This window comes from Peromyscus leucopus, chromosome 1 (genome assembly GCF_004664715.2).
Source record: "Peromyscus leucopus breed LL Stock chromosome 1, UCI_PerLeu_2.1, whole genome shotgun sequence".
Lineage (NCBI taxonomy): Eukaryota > Metazoa > Chordata > Mammalia > Rodentia > Cricetidae > Peromyscus > Peromyscus leucopus.
In genome coordinates this window covers 106,962,387-106,982,520 of record NC_051063.1, presented here as the reverse complement: position 1 = coordinate 106,982,520, position 20,134 = coordinate 106,962,387, and the positions used below count along the sequence as shown (strand labels likewise).

The 20,134-nt window shown below is 54.9% G+C and overlaps 2 protein-coding genes across 2 annotated transcripts in view; both read right to left on the bottom strand.

Annotated features, from left to right (window-relative positions):
- The window catches only part of Capn5 (calpain 5), a 54,819-nt gene that overhangs the window by 9,575 nt on the left and 25,110 nt on the right, over nucleotides 1-20,134 (bottom strand). The window contains 3 exon segments of the mRNA XM_028877463.2: nucleotides 174-366; nucleotides 4,084-4,292; nucleotides 19,941-20,072. Of these exon segments, the coding sequence (XP_028733296.1) occupies nucleotides 174-366; nucleotides 4,084-4,292; nucleotides 19,941-20,072 (534 nt within the window).
- Nucleotides 11,834-15,663, bottom strand: LOC114698682 (olfactory marker protein). The gene has a single exon (XM_028877464.2). It carries the CDS (start codon nucleotides 13,946-13,948, stop codon nucleotides 13,457-13,459), a length of 492 nt encoding a protein of 163 aa, XP_028733297.1. The 5' UTR covers nucleotides 13,949-15,663; the 3' UTR covers nucleotides 11,834-13,456.

Genomic DNA, 20,134 nt, shown 5'->3' with positions numbered 1-20,134 from the left:
GAGGTGAAGGCTGGGGTTTGCATTGCTGCTCAGCACCGGGAAGGGGAGCTGTGCTCTCCAACGTCTGTGTCCCACCCCCCACGGGGCCAAGAGTGAGCGTGGTGAGCTGGCCTGGGCCCAGGCTCGGCCCCACTCCCTCTCATCCCAGGCTTGGGTCTGCCCCACACTCCTACCTTGATGGAGGCACTGATGAGACCACCTCTGCTATGCACCTTCAGCACCCGCTCAAAGAGCTGACTCCTCTTGACCTCGTCGCTGGCCAAGTCCCCATCGGTCAGGTCAATGGGTTCAGAAACGCCACCTGTGAAATCCACGAGTGCATCCGCCGTGTTGCCCCCATCCAGGGCCTGGTAACAGCCTGCCAGCCTGGGGGACAACAGGCAAGGAAATCCCAGTTCAGGCTCCCGGGCAGCTCTCAATCTGTTGCCGCCTACAGGAGCTGTGTGAAGCTTAGAAATCAAGCCAACTGCTACGGTCTCACGGCAAGCCACAGCACAGGCAACAGTGGCGTCCAGGTCTTAACTCCCAGGCCCGCTCTGTCCATCTGCACACCACCACTGTAGGACTCAAATTCCCAACAATTCTGCATAAGTAATATAATTCACAATGATAGAATGTACAACTCTAAGAAATTGGTTTAAAAAACAAGTGCTGTACCTATGCTCTGGAACATTCTAGAAAGTGCTGGAAAAGAATCTTAGGGGTATGGGAAAATGCTTTCTGGTGATATTTTATTTGTATTCAAATGTTATTTGTATGTTAATAAATAAAGTTGCCCGGGGATCAGAGCTATTAGCAAGCCACAGGAAAGCAGGGCAGTGGTGGCGTACGCTTGTAATCCCAGCACTTGGTAGGCAGAGCTAGGTAAGTCTCTGTGTGTTCAGGGATACAGCCAGTATTGGATACACATGCCTTTAATCTCAATACCAATCATAGAAAACCTGGAGGTCTATACAGACAGGCAGTGACAAGGCAGTCATGTGGTTGGGTTTACAACCAATGAGAAGGCAGAACAGAAACACTATAAAAAGACACACAGGAAGTGGTTCTGGTTCGGAGAGGTAGGACCACCGCAGGACGAAGGGTAAGGTTTTAGCTCTTAGCTCTGACCTCTTGGCTTTCTTCTTTGCATTGGTTCTGTGTTTCTTATTTAATAAGACGGTTGGTTACAGCTACAATGCTAGTGTTTATTTGTTATAAACCTAACAATACATTACATAGCTGGATTCCAGTTATGTTTTGAGGGGTAAGCAATAATTCCTTAAAGTAGCTTCTGGCCTGGAGAGATGAACTGCATGTGGAATTGGGAGATTTGTATCCAGTTTCTTTGAGGGAACTTTAAAATGATATTGAGCATCTCCTACATGTGACACAGTGATTCTGAACATGAGTAACAGAGAAATGCACAGCACAGTACCCTCAGTATACACTGAAAAGACAAACCCACAAAACAGTGCCATGCTTTGTAAGGATGTCCATGAACAGAGATGCATCAGAGATGTGGAAAGAAGCTGGGCTAGCAGCACGGGCCTGGAACCTCAGCCCAGGGATTGGGGGTTCGAGGCCAGCTTCTGCTACACAGTGAGTCTGGGGAAAGCCTGCATGAAGCCTGTCACACAACAACAAAAATGATACTGAAGAGTGTCCCCCAGGACAGAGGACAGGGGCACGGAGAATGAAAGAGGTAGCTGGAGGCACAGATGCAGACAGTGCGGCTGTCTAGAGCAGGAAGGGGAGGGACCATCAGTCACTGTTGGAGACTTTTTGGATTTGCTCCAAAGGGCACAGGCTTGTTTTACAACTCAAAGAGTAAATAAGAACTGGGGAGGTGGTCCAGTGGTTAAAGCAATTGTCAGGAAAGTGTGAGGGCTAGAGTTCAAATCCCCAGAACCCAAGTAAATGCAAGTGGATGTGGAGGCCCACCTGCAATCCCAGCCTTGGCAGGCAGAGATGGGATCCCGAGAGCAAGCCGGCTAGCAGGACTAGCCACATCAGTGACTCTGGGTTTGATTGAGAGACCTGCCTTAGTGAGTAAAGTGAAAGAGCAAGCCAGGATGTTTCCAACACCAACCTTAGGGACTCCACATGCACACACATACACACACACACACACACACACACACACACACATGCACACATGAGTATACAATTATGCACACACGAAAAAATGCACCTAAGTACAACACATGGGGGAAATAAAAAAATTAAAAGTAAACAAACAAACAAACAAAAAACAAATAAAAGCAAGCATAATATAGTGCAGCCACTGTGGAGAACTGCTTAAAAAGTCACATACTGAACTGTCACGTGACCAGAAGTTCCACTGCTAGGATACACTAGAAAAGGGTCAAAGCAGAGACTCAGACACCTGAACACCCGTGATCACAGAGGCACTATTCACAACAGCCGAGAGGTGGATGCTGCCCAACTGTCCATCAGCAAACACAGAAAGCATGGCTGAGAGCTCCAGGGGAATATCATTCAGCCGTGAACAGAGGTGCTGAAATAAGCCGCTCCATAGCCAGACCTTGAAAATATTATGCTGGGGGCTGGAGAGATGGCTCAGTGGTTAAGAGCACTGGCTGCTCTTCCAGAGGTCCTGAGTTCAATTCCCAGCAACCACATGGTGGCTCCCAACCACCTGTAATGGGATCAGATTCCTTCTTCTGGTGTGCATGAAGACAGAGAACTCATATACATAAAAAACACGAATAAATAAATCTTAAAAAAAAAATATCATGCTGAGAAAAAGAAGACAGGCCCAGAGGAACAAGTATAGTGGGACTCCCCATAAATGAGGTGCCCAGGATAGGCAGGTTCAAAGGCAAGAAGAACAGGAGTTCACTGCAAAAGGGAGTTTTTGATTAATGGGGAAGAATTTCTGCTGGAGGGGTGTGTGAAAAGGTTTTGAATGGAGGCAATGGTGACAGCATTGTGGGCAGTGATTATTGGACAATGAATTGGTGGCTTAGTGAGCAGTACTCTGCGTGTGTGTGTGTGTGTGTGTGTGTGTGTGTGTGTGTGTGTGTGTGTGCATAATCAATCAAATTTTATTTATAAAAACAAAACAGAACAAGAGCTGGACCTGTAGCTCAGTGGTGAAGCCCTTGCCTAGCCGGCAGGAGGCTCTCCACCACAGCCCACCAATGGTAACAGAAACACACCGGCCACCAAGGTACTGGCTCTGCTTTCTGAGGGTTAAATTCTCCAGTGTTTTTTTTTTTTGATTTGTCTTTCCTCTCTTCCATGTAGGCTCTTGAATTCAAACTCGAGAGTCCTCTCACACTCTCTGCCACCTCCCACCCTTCACACACATCCTCCAAAGGCCTAGGAAGAGGACCCAGGGAGAGGCTAGAACCAGCTGGCATTCCTGCCCTCAGATGTCCCACTCCTCAGCACACCTTTGCTGGTGCTCATTCTGTGCCAGCCTACAAGAGGAAGACAAGCATCTGGCCCACAGTCCACCATCCAGACCAGGAAAGGTCCCAGGGGAGTTCGGCAACATACACTTGAGGGTAAGATCTACTCCCGTAAACGTGAGTGTCAGCCTGCCCCAAATGCTGCAGGATGCTTGCCTGGGCCCCGTCCTCTCCCATTTCTTCTCCTCCTCATAATCCAGGTTTCCACTCCACCCATAACAGACCTGGCAGGTAGGGTCCTTGGGCCAAGGCTCTGACCATGCTGTGGATGCCAGCCTCTCACCTCTCTGTGACAGGAGCCTTTCCTAAAGGCCTATGGAGTCCAGCAACAGCCCACACTGACTTGGCAACTCAGTCTGGTCATCCCGCCCAGAGAGCTCCACCTGGTCAACCCACCTGTTCAGACCACCCAGACAGCTCCACCTGGTCAACCCTCCTGGTCAACCCACCTGGTCATCCCTCCCAGACAGCTCCACCTGGTCAACCCACCCAGACAGCTCCACCTAGTCAACCCACCCAGACAGCTCCACCTAGTCAACCCACCCAGACAGCTCCACCTGGTCATCTTGCCCAGACAGCTCCACCTGGTCAACCCACCTGGTCATCCCTCCCAGAGAGCTCCACCTGGTCAACCCACCTGGCCACCCCGCCTGGCCACACCTACTTGGCATAGGCCTTCTCCACCAGGGCACACCAGAACTCATTTCTGGAGTTGGAGTGGCAGTAAATAAGCTGGTTGTTGACTGTGGGCAGCCGGTCATCGATGACCACGTCCACCCACTCCCCGAAGCGCCAGAAGTGGAAATGGAAGATGCCAGCATAGTTATCAGGCTTCTCAGGGTCCCATTCCTGCTCCTTCCAGTCTGGGATGACCTAGGTGGAGAAAATGGAGACAAGATGAGGGCGTTGAGAGGCATCTGGCTCCTGAGGAAAATGGGGTGAATGTCCCCAAAGAAACAGGAGTACTGGGTTCCATCCCATCACTGCATGGACACTGGAGGGACTTGTGAGCACTCTGGTCTTGGGACCTGGGTTCCATGTCTGTCAGAGCCAGAGACTCAGGCATCTTCCAGCCACAGTGTTGTAAGATCCCACAGGCCTCCCTCCCTGCAGTCCTCCCTCCCTGCGGTCCTCCCTCCCTGCAGTCCTCCCTCCCTGCAGTCCTCCCTCCCTGCGGTCCTCCCTCCCTGCGGTCCTCCCTCCCTGCAGTCCTCCTCTGCAGTCCTCCCTCCCTGCAGTCCTCCTCTGCAGTCCTCCCTCCCTGCAGTCCTCCCTCTCTGCGGTCCTCCCTCCCTGCGGTCCTCCCTCTCTGCGGTCCTCCCTCTCTGCAGTCCTCCCTCTCTGCAGTCCTCCCTCCCTCCCCCCCTGCGTCCTCCCTCCCTCCCCTCCCTGCGTCCTCCCTCCCTGCGGTCCTCCCTCCCTGCCCCTCCCTGCAGTCCTCCCTCCCTGCGGTCCTCCCTCCCTGCGGTCCTCCCTCCCTGCAGTCCTCCCTCTCTGCAGTCCTCCTCCCTCCCTCCCTGCAGTCCTCCCTCCCTCCCTGCAGTCCTCCCTCCCTGCAGTCCTCCCTCCCTGCAGGCCTCCCTTCCTGCGGTCCTCCCTCCCTGCAGTCCTCCCTCCCTGTGGTCCTCCCTCCCTGCGGTCCTCCCTCCCTGCAGGCCTCCCTCCCTCCCTGCAGTCCTCCCTCTCTGCAGTCCTCCCTCCCTCCCTGCAGTCCTCCCTCCCTGCAGTCCTCCCTCTCTGCAGTCCTCCCTCTCTGCAGTCCTCCCTCCCTGCAGTCCTCCCTCCCTGCAGTCCTCCCTCCCTCCCTGCAGTCCTCCCTCTCTGCAGTCCTCCCTCCCTCCCTGCAGTCCTCCCTCCCTGCAGTCCTCCCTCCCTGCAGTCGTCCTCCCCCACATCTGTTCCATCCACCCCAGCCATCCAGGCCAGCTCCAGGTGGAAGCCAGCAGCCACGCCAGACTCCTCGCTGTCTCCCTCCCCACCTAAGCAGGTCCTCCCGGCTCCCGACTTCCCACCAGCACCACCTCAACCCCCCTCACCATCTCTGGCTCCCAGACATTGTAAGAACATTGACAGCCACAGTCACTCTGGCCCTCACTCAGCAGCAAAGCGACAAAATGATGATAGTGCCTCCCTATCCACGCTCACTTCTCTACCCGCTCACGGTTCCCAGTCCAGTCCCTGTCCTCAGTCCGCATATTCCTCCTTCAGTGGCCACTTTGTTGTCCAGGAAGCCCTCCTTAACTGTAGACCAGACAAGGACCCCTAGCCCCCAGCCTCTGGGCCAAGCATGCCTCTAAAGTCCATACTTACACTGGGTTAATATATCAAGACCTGTGTGGTTCATCTTTCACAGGTCTGATACTATCTGTGAAGGGTCAGCTCCCATGGTCAGAGCTCCCTGTGGGCAAAGATCCCTGTTTACTTGCTGTATATCCACCTGGCCCAGCTGCATATGTGTTATGCATATGATGACTGAATGATAAACACACAGACACCCACTAGGACTCTAATATTTAGTATTTATGAAGCACCTTGCAAATGCCAGGGCTTGGGCCTGACACACTAGAATAATATAATTCCCATAGTGGCTCCATCTTGGCTTGACAGGTGAAAAAAATTAATGCTCAGAGCGGGCAAGTGATTCATCCAGAGTCACAGAGTTAGGAAAACAACAACACTAAAAGCACATTTCTTTGGAGGCAGGTAAACCTGGGTTTGAGACTGGGAGTCAAAGCCAGGCCTGTGTGTTTACAGATGAGTTACTTAGCAGTATGAACTACTGTGTGGACCCTGGACTGTGCCAGACATTGAGGATCAGGATGACCCAGACATAGGGCATTCCCTCAAGAAGCCTCGAGTCTGGCGGGGGAGGAAGACACAAAACCACCCATGGTTTGGAGGAGAGGGAAAACTGGGAGAAGCCTGGAGCCGGCCACAGCTCTGGGGAGATGTCCTAGGAGCTGGCCTAGGTGTCTCCCGAGGATATGAGGACATACAGAGGTCATCGGGGCAGCTGGAGGCAGGCAGGGAAGGGGGAATACCTCAGCCCTCCGGGTCAGGGTGACCAGCTCACTCTGCTATGTTTGGACAAAGCTGAGCCCCACCTGGAGCACAGGCAGTTCCTTCTAGAAGAAAGTCACTCTGGTTCCGATAGCAGTGCCCAGACACACAGGCTGGGTTGGCACACAGTGGCAGCTTAACCGAGAGGCTGTGCTGGTCGGAGCCTCCCCCTCCCACTCATTAGGGATGTGTTGTTTACACAACGTACGCTATCAACAGGGACCCAAGCAGAGGAGAAGTGTCTCTAGTGAGATGAGGGTGCCAACTCCGGGGAGAGGCACTGCCACCCTCCTCTGGAGGGAGCCCTGTGAGGTGCCAGGCACACAGATGTTTCCTGTGGTGCCCCCACCCCACAGCTTTGCAGGATGATGCCCTGGGAAGTCACTGGCAGAAGCTGCTGGGTTCCGATATGGGTTTAGCAACCTGGACCCAGGTCTGTAACCAGGCATGGTCCAGTATTGCCAACTGCTTCCTGGCCTCTCCTGGCCTCTGTCTTCACCCAACTCTGTGAGCTCTGACCTCTGCCCTGACCCTTGCACTGCCTCCCTAGCTTTCTTTGAAGGCAGAACACTGGATAACAAAGTGGGGCCTGTACAAGGTGGGCTCATCCCACTGCGCAGATGGAAAGCTGAAGTCCGGAGAAGCTGCCCAAGCATACAGAATCATACCCAATGGCAGAGAGCCATGCCCAAGGGCCTGGCCCACGGTCTTGCTGCCTCCTCCCCTGAGACTGCACTGGGTGCTCTGGACTGCAGCGGTGGGGTGCAAGGGGAGGGGGAGCCCTCACAGGGCATGGGGAGGTATGCTGGGACCTGGGAGGATCATTAGTCAAACACAAGGTTTGGCTCTGAGCCCACTGTGGACCGAGAAACAGCTAATGAGGCTCCAGGGTCGGAGATCCAGAGTCAGGATCCCTGGAGGCCTCGGTTTCCCCTCCTGCACCACAGCCCTTAGAACTGGCGTGGGGTGGGTTCCACAGTAGCTCCCCCTCCCCAGTCTCTGCTGCCTGCAGGGCAATGAGGGTGGGAGGTGATGGTCCAAACACATCTGTCCACATGCCACATCCGATTATGTCACAAGTCATGGAGGCCTGCAGCCTCCCTATCTAGGCCAAAAGAATCAGGAAGCTGCTGCAAACAGACCCACCTGAGCTTTAGGAAGGAAACGGCAATGCGCTGAACAGTGAACATGTTCAACTTCAGGAGGTCACAGACACAGAACAGTCACTCCCGGGGAAGGGCAGGGAATCAACTTACTTCTTGAGACGGGAAATGCAGACAGAAAGGATGAAACACTCACTACCCTGCCTTTTTCTGCATAGCTAACCAGAGGGCATCTGAGCAGCTAGGAAAGGGGGGCTCTGTCTGGAAACAAATCCCAGGTAATAAGTGTGGAAGAAAGGATGATACTGAGGCACTTTTATTTTGGAGCCATTGATGGATTCATGGGTTTGGGTATAAAACTCTAGCACTGGGTTGTGGGGCAGAGGTTGGGGGAGTTGGAGACAGGAAGACTAGGCCTGCCTGGGCTACATCTTGTTCCAAAGAACTAATAAGGGCTAGGAATGCAGCTCGCTGGTGGCGTGCTTGCCTACCGGGTAGGAGGCCGGGGTCGGAGCGCCAGCACCAAATAATCCCGATGTGGTATCTCATGCCTGTAATCCCGGAACTGAAGAGGTAGAGGAGAGAAGACCAGAAATTTCCACATTCCACAGGGCTGCATACCGAGTTCTAGGCTGGCCTAATATGTGAGACCCTGTCTGAAAAACATTCTTCAATGGACACTTCACATCATGAGAGAGAGTTGGGGGAGGTGTGGGGCAAGAGGACAAGATGTGACTTCTGCATGAACCTTATCAAGCAGCTGGGACAAATCCTGGGTTACAGAAATGCAGGAGCCAGAGAACATGTCAAACGGCCGCATGCGGATGCAGCCAAGAAAATCCACCCAGTGAGAATCCACATAACAAATGACCCAGTTTCTTCAACAAATAAATTGCAGGAGAAAATGAAAAGAAGAAAGGGCAATTGGGCCATGGCTATTAAGGATATCTGTTTGAATCCCACTTAAGCAAACTGCCAAACCTGTGTATCTTTGAAACTAGTGCACTGTGTATTTAGTAATTCAAGGTAGGCAGGCAGCCCTAATCTGAAAACCCAAACTCCCATATCTGAAATGTTCTGAGCACTGACATGATGCTCAGAAGATTTGGGAGTTTGGAGCTGTGGGTTTGGGGTTTTCAGATTAGGAATGCTCAACGTGTGAAATATATATAAATACTAAAAAACCTGAAATCTGGAAGTTTGGGTTCCAAACATTTTGGATTACTTTAAAACATGTTGGTTGCATATTAGTATTATAGTAAATATATTTACTATCCAATTTAAAAGTAAATGTGTATGGGTATGTTGCCTGTATGTATGTCTGTGAACTTCTTGCTTGCCTGGTGCCTGCAGAGGCCAGGAGCCACCATGTGGGTGCGGGAATCGAACTCAGGTCCTCTGGAAGAGCAACAAGCACTCTTAGCTGCTGAGCCATCTCTCCAGCCCTATAACTACGTATCTCCTTTAGGACTGTTCCCATCAGCATCTGTGGATGAGCTGATGTGGGAGGAGGTGAGAGGAGTGCAGATGTAATAAGACAGAGTGGCTGCTCAGCAGGGATGCTCTGTGGTCCCTATATGTCACCGGAGACACCAGAGCACGACCTGGCAGTAGGAACCTGCTGATCTTGTCACCCCACGCCCCAACATTTCCCCCTTGGAGGCCCCACCGAAATCATGGCTGCACACCTCACGATGCCTCACGGCACGTCCTATGTGCCTGGCTCTACCTGCACTCTCCCTCCCTTTCTCCTTGAGAGGCTAACCCTGGGCAGCTGGACAGCCCCTCCGGCTCCCCTGCACTAGTCTCTTTCCTCACCCACTGGGAGGGATTTCCTTAATGGGGCCACAGTCAAATGTGGTTCCTCCTTGGATTCCTAGCACCCAGTCCAGGGCCTGGCCCCGCACCAAAGCTGGCTGGAAAATGTGAATTCTGGTCAGAGTGAGGCCCCTAAGTTCCCTACCCCCACCTCCAGGACTGTTACAATGATAACAGATGGCCATGAGAACGTCACACACTGTAAAGGGCTGTGCTATCTGCAGACATATTGGTCTAAGGATGTAGGGGCAGGGAGGCAGACAGCCCCTCAGAAATCTGCCTCCCAGAGTCATCAAGAACCTCCAACGCTACCTGCCTCGTGTGTGTGTGTGTGTGTGTGTGTGTGTGTGTGTGTGTCTGTGTGTATGTTTGTGTGTCTGTGTGTGAGAGCCACACAGTGCAGAGAGGGTGCCCCACAGCGCCCTCTGGTGTTGATTTTCCTGGGCACATCTCAGACTGAAGAGCCTGGCTGGAATCTCTCTTGGGCAGCACCTGCCTACACTGGGCTTGAGGGTCAGGCGCCCAGGAAGGGTGACACTCCCCAGGGTCTGTATGTAGTGTGAGCAAGTGGGAAAGTGAGTATGAAGAATGAGGGACAGGCAGGAGCTTCTCTGATCTCTGCTTTAGATCCCAAGGGCCAACTTGGGGCACTTCTGAGCGACCCTGATGCAATGGCAGAGTGGGGTTACAGGGGCTCTCTGTGTCTCCAACTAGCAGCCCCCTGCTGTGGGATTCCTCATGCCTTGGCTTCTGGTTTCACAAGCCTCAACCCCCACGGGTTTCAGATACAGTGAATGGAGAGGTCAGGAAGCCATGTACCATCCCTGTGTCCAGTCCAGAGCTCAGGATGGGCAACACTGCTCTGGCCAGTGACTCCTGCTCATTGGGCAAGAGAACTCTGCTCCTCCACCCTCGAGGCACAGTGTGATGGTTAGAGGTCCCTTCAGTGGGACATCTGAGCCTGATTATAATTCATGCCATTACCACTCTCTGGGGACACTGAGTCTGTCTGGCCTGGCACCTGCCTGTCCCTCCACAGCACCTACTGCCGTCAGCACTGGCTGCTGTGCAGCTGCTGGCAACGCCCTTTACCTCTCTGAACCTTAAGTTCTTGCTCAGCGAAGAGACCCCCCAACACTTCTCCCAAGATGATCTATAGCGTCCGTCGGAGGCCACTGACAAACGAGTGACTTCAGGACGTCAGCTCCCCCGACATTCTCCGTTTGACCTTCCCAGCACCTGTAAGGGAGGCACCGCTGACTAGCAGATAGAAAACAGCTCAGAGAGGCCGCCTGGGGCCACACAGCTGGTCAGTGGCTGGTAGCCCAGGGCTCCGGAGCTGCAGACACTGGCTCTCTGCCAGGCAGAGGCTCCAGAACAGCAGGCTCCTTGTTTTCACGTCCCCGGTGGTTTCCATGGCAAATGGGTCGTAGCCACTGTATGTGTATGCTCTGGGAACAGGGCCAGACCACTGCAGTTCCCAGCGGGCTGGAAGCCGGATTCCTCTCCTGGACTTTGTCCCTCTCAGGGGCCAGCTCCAAGGCTGGCAGGATAAAATGGATGGAGGTAGTGTGGGGAGGGTGCACATGGGCACACAGAGGCTCCTGAGCCGGGCAAGGTAGCATAGTGAAATGTCTCTGAATGCTCTGAGTGGGAGCAAGGTGACGGGAGCTGAGGACAGAACCCCTGGAGCACCCTGAAGCTAGGGGCAGCTGCCAGCCAGCCCAAGGAGCCCTCTGACATCTTCCTCTGTAGGAAGCCATCCTAATGTGCTTGGGTCCTCAGAAGAGGTGGGGGAATGTATTTCCCAAGCCTATCACAGGAGGTCACAATTGTGGGATCAAAGGTCCAGGGGCTCAGAGCCCGATTCCCAGTCTACCCCTCCATGCCTCGGGATGGAGGCCTCCTCCACTGGGCCTCAGCTGTCCCTATCCAAAAATGGGTGAATATGGGAGATGATGAGGGCTGAGCCACGAAGGATCAGTGGGGCTCCAAGGTGACGCTTCCTCCAGCTACCCCAGCGCCAGGGTCAGAGAAGATAGCTTTGAAGAGACAATGCAGAACCACGGACTAACTTGAAGGTCAAGGCCAGGAGAGGGTCAGGGGCTCCTAGAGGACACAGCCAGGCAGTGACCAAGACCAGGCTAAACTGGTGTCCATCTTGGCCATTCCACTCCCGAGCCACTCCCAAGGTCCCTGCTCCAAGCTCGGCCTCAGCTTGCTCCTTCATGCCCCAGAGGCTGGGTTGGTCCCTGCAGGACAGCCAGGAGAATAACAGGTGAAACCCAGTCCTGATACAGGACCTCACTGCTCAACTCATCCCGAAGGTTGGCAGGGTGGGGTTCCTCGGAACTGCAAGGGCCCATAGGGAAGACATCTGATACGAGCAAGGACTACAAACCACGCCACAGAGGCACACCACACCACACTGCAAAGGGGAGGGCACACAGTCTTTATTGGGGACACAGGACAGGCACAGCAGAGACACTCAGGTCCCCACAGGGCAAATGGGGTGAGACAGAATTGGAGGACGGGCAGTGTGACCCAAAGGGGTCTCGAGAGCGGTAGGGAGAGGTCAGAAAGAGAAGCAGAAAGGGACAGCCCCTGCCTAGGCATGGCTTCCTAGAGTCGGCAGCGTCTAGACGCACTAGCAGGTGCTTCTGCAAGCATGCGACAGAGCACAGCCACCACAGCCAGTGCCACAGCCTATCTCCTCCCTCCAGAATCCTGACTCTGAGCCGGGGCTTGCCCTCCTGGCCGCCCAACCCGCTGGAACGGCTCCTACCTTCAGATCTTGATGCACTGGTACCTCAGATGGAGGCAGCCTTGAAACAGAGCGGGTGGCATTGCTGAGGTACCCCTGGCGGATGCTAGGTGGCAGGTGAGGCTTCTCCTCAAAGGGAAATGAGGCTTTGGGGCAGGACTGAATCTGCCGATAACTGTGCCTCAGTTTCCCCGTCAGTTTGGTGAGTGGGCTTTCCTGGATAGCCTCCGAAGCCAGTGTTAGGCATCCCATCTGAACACCTTTAACCCACTTTAGACTCAGACATCATACCTGCCCCCAAGCCTCACCCATGTGCTTCCGCTCCAGCAGAACCAGTAAATGCCCAGAGAGGTGACTGCAGGACACAACACCCGTGTTCCTGACCAGAGAGCTGCAAAGGCCAGCCATCCTAACAGGGACATCAGTGTTCCTGGCTCAGAGCCCTGGACCCCTCTAACTCAGTTCTCTGCTTCACCAATTGAGCCTCAGTCTCCCAGTTCAGGAAGCCCTGCACCAAGGAGGGCTCAGCCAGGGTTACCTCCACCATGCCCAGGAACAGTACCAACTGAACTAAAGTTAGCCTAATTCCTGACTAGTATTCGCCCTCGGGCATGCAGCCATACAAATATAGCATGCCATCTCTCAATATATATATATATGTATGTGTGGGTAGCGTCTACATGTCCTTTACCTTCTCCACAGAAACCTGGGCCAGGCCTGCAAAGCTGGCTACCCTCTGCCAGACAGACCAAGCCTGGCTGTCATCCTGCCCAGCGTCTTGAAGGCCCTGAGGTCACAGCAGGGGGACACTGACCCTGGCAGCACCCTCCCGCTGCCAGAGTGCCCCTGGGCGTTCACCTCCCGACTCCAGCTTTGGCCAGCAGGCAAATGCCCTCTTGCCAGGTTCCCCAGAAGGCAGTTCCTGTCTTGTCTCAGTCTCCCGTGCCTGAAGGAAATCAGCGGCTGGTTGTTTGGAGCTCTTGGTCTCTCAATTCCCCTCTCTCCACCACAATGAAGCAGAGACGGCAGATGTCCAGGATGCCCAGCCATCTGCCCACAAAGGCCTCTATTGTCTATAGTAGCGGTGTCTAGCTTCTAGACTACGGAGCCAGGGGACATCCCTGTGAGCCACGGCACTGGCACCAAAGGGGGGGCATGTAGGACTCAGGGGGCCTCTGGCCAAGTCAAGCACAGAAGGAGCAGCTAGAAGAATGTCCCCAAAATACACACGAGGAAGGACGTTCAGGCGAGGGAGAGCTGTGGGCCAGAGGCAGGGCAGCCAGGGATGGTCATCAGAGCTGGTTAAACACCACGGAGGCCTTGAGGTTGGCAGGCTCCACGCCCTCGCCAAAGGTGATGAGGAAATACATGACCTTGCGGATTTTGGCCAGGTCAGACAGGCGCTCTCCAAATTCCAGGGCATCGGCCTCATTCCAATCCATGGCGTCGGAGTCTTCCTTGCGCCAGAAGATGGCAGCAGGGTCCAGCAGCTGGCGCGTCATGAGGTTGGTGAGGTCGGGCGTCCAGTTCTGCGAGGTGCCCGTGATGGTGACCTTGCCCGGCTTGTCCAGAACCACATCCCAGCGATCGAACTGTAGCTTCTGCTGCTGGATGAAGTCAAGGCGGTAGACAGACTCAGCCGGCCGGAGCAGCTTCTCGCCATCCTGCCGCTTCTCCCCACGCTGCTTCAGGCTCTCCACACGGAGCCGCATCTGCTTGGTCAGGTCCTGGTCTAGAACCAGCGGCATGTCCAGCTGCTGCTTCTGCGGCCCGTCCTCTGCCATGGCCCAAGTGCTACAGCTCTTGCCACTGCTCCCACCGACGTCAAGGAACCAAGTGGGCTGGAACCTCAGGTGCCTGAAGAGGCCACCCGAAGACCCGCCTCCCTTTCCAGCCTCTCCTTTTCGCCACTGGCCCTCTCTGGCCCCACCCAGTTCTCAGAACAGGAGACCCGTGAGTGTGTGCCCAACTACCTCCTGCCTGTTCCTTGCAGAAGTAGCAATGCCGAGCTGCGGGCAGGCTGGAGGGTGACAGGCTCCTTAGGGACCAGAGCACTGATGTCAACTGCTGTGGCAACCACCTTGACTACAGTAGTAGTGGCAAGCTGGAGGCCTGCTTGTTTGTGAGGAATGGAGAGAGGTGGGGGGGGGGTACAGACAGACACACGGAGGTAACTGAAGACAGTCCGGGAAGAGGGGACAGGGCAGCACCAAGATGCACTCATCAGTAGTTTTCTGTAGTCAGCCGAGCCAGCTGGGGGCCATTCTTGCCTCCTCCTCCTCCTCCCTTCATTCCCTCATAGCTACCTGCCAGGTCCTGCCAACGCTGCTTTCCAAATGCCCTGGGCATCTCCCTCTCCCATAACATCAGCAGGACCCAGCCCATCTGAACCCGCAGCTCTCAAATCCCAAACCGCCTGCCAGACAGATGGCTGGCTCTGCTCCGGGACGCCGTGGTTTGATCGACCTCACCACACACTACACCACATAGCCACAGGACCGGCTCTCGCTTCCATCAAAATCCCACCAGCCATTCCACCCACACGATCCTCCACCTCCCCAGGGAAGCATCAGGAGACCCACACACTGGCGAGGAGTATGGGGGGAGGCAGAACCCAGTCAGTGTATGTGGGCAGATGGCAGACCTGGAATCTGAAGTGCATCTGGGCAGCGGAGCTAGAGATGCTGCTGTCACACACAGGAAAGAGGCATGGCGCAAGGTGTGGTGACTGGAAACAGTCGGGAGGGTCAGGGGACAGAAGCCTGTTGCTTTGCCACATGGAGGCCAAGGGACCCAGTGGGATCTTGGGCTGAGGAATAGCACAGGGCACCATGATGGAGAGCATGCTTGTTTTATTGGCTTTTTTTGAGACAAGGTCTCCCGTGTAGCCATCCGGGCTGGCCTCAAACTCCCAGCAATCCTCCTGCTTGAGCCTCCAACGTGCAGGGATTACAGGTGTGAGCCTTCAGGGCAGGCTGTTTTTATTTGGGGTTGCTTGTCTCTGCGGTACTGGGAACCGAACCCAAGGCCCCCTTCACTGAACTACATCCCGATATATGTTCTTTTACTTTAAGGCAGGATCCCAGTAGGTCACCTAGACTGGTTTCACTCTCACAATCCTCCTGCCTCAACCTTGCCATTGGGGATTTTAGGATGAAGGAAGAGGAGCTCGGTGGTATCTGTGACAGAGCCCTGACCTAGCATGGACAGATCCTGGATTCAGTTCCCAGAACTGAGAAAAATAAACCAACCTCAAGCCCTGGGGCGAGTTCTGGGGGCCACTAGCAGCAATTCCAGAAAACAGTAGGGTAAGAGACGAAGCAAGCCGCCTGCTCACTCGCCGGCCTTCGGGACGGTGTGGCCGAGAGCTGTTAGTGAGGGGCATCCACTTCCTCTCTGAAGAGGATTGCCCTCTGTGCTTCCAGAACGACATTCTGACCTTAAATTCTTTTCATTGTGTGTGTGTGTGTGTGTGTGTGTGTGTGTGTGTGTGTGTGTGTGTGTGACGTGCCGTAGGGCACATGTAGAGGTCAGGGGACAATCTGAGGGAGTCGGTTCTCTCCACCCACCGTATGGGCTCCAGGATTGAACTCAGATTGTTGTAAGCACCTTTACCCACCAAGCCACATGGCAAGCCCAATTCGTATTTGTGTTTGCTTAAGTGTTAGAGAGTGTGTGCGCGCATGAGTGTGAATTCGTGAAAGCGAGAGTGTGTGGTGTGATAGCTGGTGTGTGTGAGGAGGGTGCTGGGGATGGAAACTTGAGCTTTGCGCAGGGCAGGCAGGTGCTTTCCCACTGAAATGGATTCCAGCGGGTGTGTGTCTGTCTGTCTGTCTTGTTCATCACTCTAAGTGAGAACACAGCTTGCCATGCTCAGAGGATGTTCACAAAGCCAAGTGAATGGCAGAAATGCTGAATATTAGAACAATGAATGAATGAATGAATGAATGAATGAACGACAAGCACAAAAGGTGATGAAGGGACTCGGAGGCCTAGAAGGTGAGGTAGAGAAGGGTCTGAAGCACTCCTGGAAAGGGGCTCCCACAGGCTGTGGGTACGGTAACAAGTGGCTGACGGTGAAGACAGACGGGACTGATGCCAAAAACTACGGCCAGAGTAATGGGGGTCGAGGGCAGAGGGCAGGTATTAACCTCACAGACGGAACAGTGTCCAGAAAGGCGGAGAAATCAGAGGTGCCAAGCACTCTGGGCCAGACAACATGCCAGCACAGCAGGCTGGCAAGGACAGCAATGCCAGGGGCTGAGGCTGAGGAAGCTGGCCTCTGTACAGACGGACACAGGCAGGGGAAAGAAGTCGGGTTTCTGCATCCCGAGGGAAGGTGTGTGTGGGGGGATTGTCAGCCTCTCCTAAGCCCCGAGGGGATCCAGGGTCACAGAAACTCTGGGGGGGGGGCTGGGAGAGGGGTATGCCCCGCAGGAAGTCAAGGGTGAGGCATGTGGTGACTGCTGTCATGGGGACCCACCGACAGGGCAGGTGGAAGGGGCCGGCGAAGAGCTGTGTGATACGTTTGTGGTCAGTGGGGGAAGGAGGAGGTGGATGCAATCTCAGCCAGCCGCTGGACAGGCCCTGCGAGGAGCCACGCAAGGCTGGAGGAGGAGGGAACTCAGGAGAGAAAGGCCACTCCGAGGCGGCATCTGTGGTTGCAGAGTGTGCATGGACACAAAGCAAGCATCACAGACTGTCTCCTCAGCGGAGAAGAGGGAAAACGAGGAAGCCCCGAACACAGCAGCCCCTGGGCGGTGAAGGTCACGTCGGGCCTTCTGTGCATCTTACATCTTCCAGGCCCCAGATCATACTGTCTGCACAGGACACGGCTAATCCTTCACTCATTCCTTCTCAATGAACCAGTTCAGAACTGAGGCGTGAGCTGGGGCAGAGTGGGACACAGTCCATCGATGGTTGTTGCTTTTGCTGTTACTGAGACAGGGTTTAATGAACAGCCCAAGCGGGCCTTGAATCCAAGATCTCCCTGCTACAATCTCTAAGAACTGGGAAACATTTCAACTGGAAACAAAGATTGCCTGGTCCCAACCCGTGCCCCCCCCCCGGCTCTCTCCAGCACTGCCCAGGACTGACAACCCCCTGCCTCACTCCCTGGCCCTAACTTTGTACTATGGTCACTTCGGTCCTTACTTCAGCCAGGACCCTGGCTGGCTACTCGTGGGTCCCGGACAGCTGAGAGCAGGCTGCAGGTCCATCCCATGTTTGGGGCTGCACCAGGCACTGCAGAGGACATCTCCCAGAGAGCCTTGTTCTGGCCTAAGCGAGCCTGATGACAAGTATTTAATCTAATCATATCCTAATTGTGAGTTCACGGGGCCGATGACCTCAAATCCACGGTCTGCCTTAGGGAACAAACCACTGAGTTGGAGGAGGCCGTACCGACCTGGGAGCCCGTAAGAGAGGGAGCCCTAGAGAACAGATAATTAGGTGGGACGCACAAGGGAAGGGTGGGAGAGAAAGCGAGCAAGGAAGGCACTTCTTAACACCCAGGATTTGTCTATGGGGCCTGGCAAGTCAGGTTGGCACTGAGGCCAAGGTCAGTGACTAGCAGCCAGAACAAACTCAGGCTGGCTGGCTTTGACTCCTGTGCCCATCAGCCGCCAGATCACCTTGAGGTCTAGGAATAAAGGACCAGCTTCCTAGAGGAAGGGCAAGAGTGTCCCAGGCATGATACATCTGCGTCTGAAACTCAGCACAGGGAGAGTGCAGGTGGGCGGGGCTCAGGGTACAACTCACCCCTACTGCCCTTCCAGGGGAAAAAAACAGAGTAAGGCAGGGGAGGCCCTGCAGGGCAACAGGACAGAACTAGAGGGGTGACAACAAACAGGTTCCAGTCAGTGGGGACTGCAGGGGATGTAAGGCGCAGTAATGAGCTCCCCAGGGCCTCCCCGCATGAGCCAGGGACTGTCACCACAGTGGAGGTGGAATGCAATCAGCCTAGAGCCCAGCCCAGTCTCCCCCGGGGCCAAACTCCTGGAGATCAGCCTGGGAGACCACCATGGCTGGAGTCTCTGCCCTGCAGAAGGCTGAGGTTCCACACTGACGAGAGGCAAGCTTCCACAAGCAGGCCAACTCCTCCACGAGCTAGACAGGAAGCAGGGCTTGGGAGGCCAAGCCAGTGAGACAGCAAGGTGAGTATCTTCCCTGTCAGGGCATAGCCAGACCTAGTCAGCCTCCAGTCCATCAAGAGACCCACGGGAAACGGGCAGCAAGGTCAGCTTTGGAGCCACGGGGCTGTACTGGGTTCAAGGTAGGGCAGCCCTCTGTCCCCAAGCTCTTGGGTCCTCCCTCTGCTCCCCATACCAGGCTCAGCAGGAAGGGGCAGACTGGCCAGCTCTGTCCCTGGGGAGTTCACCTCTAGAGGGGAGACTCAGATAAACAGGCAATTACAGGGCAGAGTGAGAGAACACAGGGCCCACATGCCCCTCCAGGCCCTGGCCAAGGCCTTGCAGCCCTTGCTCAGAGTCGGGGCTGGAGGCCGCAGTGCTGAGGACCAGTCCTCCACCCAGAGGATGGTTCCAGTCTGAATCCTCTCTGGCCCCAGATGCCCACAACAGACCTATCCTCCTTCACCCTCCAGTCGGAGGCTGTCCAGCATAGACTCCCCACCCCTATAAGCCATAGCAGTGGCCTCCATCTGAGTACCAAAGGCCCACACCGTGCAGCTGCTGTGACCCTGGCCGGGATACCTACTGGGTCGCTAGGGGTCCACACTGTCCAGGAGACAGGAAAGGATAACAGAGGACCTGCCAAGGTCTTGGCTTTGACTAAGGACACAGCTCCCTCTGATGGCTGACAGATGCCTGGGAAAGCAAGGAAAAGCCTAGCCTATTCCTGTGTCCTGTTTTGTTTGTTTGTTTATCAGGGGGGCACAGATGGAGGCCGGAGGACAACTTGTGGGAGTCCATTCTGTTCTTCCACCATGTGCGTCCTAGGGATCAAACTCAGGCGTGAGGCCCAGGGTCTTCACCTGCTGGGCCATTTCCCCTGCCCGGGACACTCTTAGGTTGTAGGAATAATCATTATTCTAAAACAGGTTAGTGGAGCCATCATTGACCGAGAGCCACACTGCCAGGGCTCCTAGAAGAAAATGTCTCTTCTTCCTCCTCCTCTTCTTCCTCCTCTTCCTCTTCATGGCTTTCAGACAGGGGCTCATACATCCCAACTAGTCTTGAACTCACTACGTAACTGAAAAACGGCCATCCCTCTCCAGGAAGGTAATTTTAAGTACTATATTTAAGGTCTCCTGCTGAGTGTTGCCAAGAAGGTCCAAGTGGCAGGCCCAGGACCCATTCCATCAGTCCCCAAACCTTTGCCCCTGGCCCAAACATCAGCAGCATGAACCCGGAAATCATGAAACATGGAGCTGCCTGGACCACACCCCGTTCAACAAATGGGAAAATCGAGGTCCAGAAAAACTAGCAAATGGCCCATGCCACGCAGCAGTGCCGAGTGGTGTCCCTACCCCGAGGATAACACAGGCAGTGTGCACATTTCACAGTGGGAGTCTCTGCTCCATGGACACTTGTCCCTCGGTAGTTGCAGAGGGGACACCTCAGGATCACCCTGGGAATTACTCCGAGGACCCCAGGCTAAGCAGGTGAGGGAAGGTCAACCCGCTAACCGATGCTCAGCCCATGCCAGCACCTGGCTTTCAGGAAGCTCCACATGCCTCGCGGATGCCACACCTGTCAGGCAGTGGGATCACGGGCTCTTTGACCGGCCCCTGCAGCTGCCTGTCCCCAGACTTACCTTTTGCCAGAGTGACTCTCGGGAGGCGAGGGACGAGCAGGCGGCCACAAACCAGCAGTTGCCCACCTGACCCTGGTGCAGGTCGTGGGAGCTGATGCCGTCTACAAAGAGGCGGGGGTCATCACAGATATCCTGCAGGGACGGAGAGGACATCATGAGGACCTGAGGGCCAGCTGCTTCTCCAGGTCAGGAAA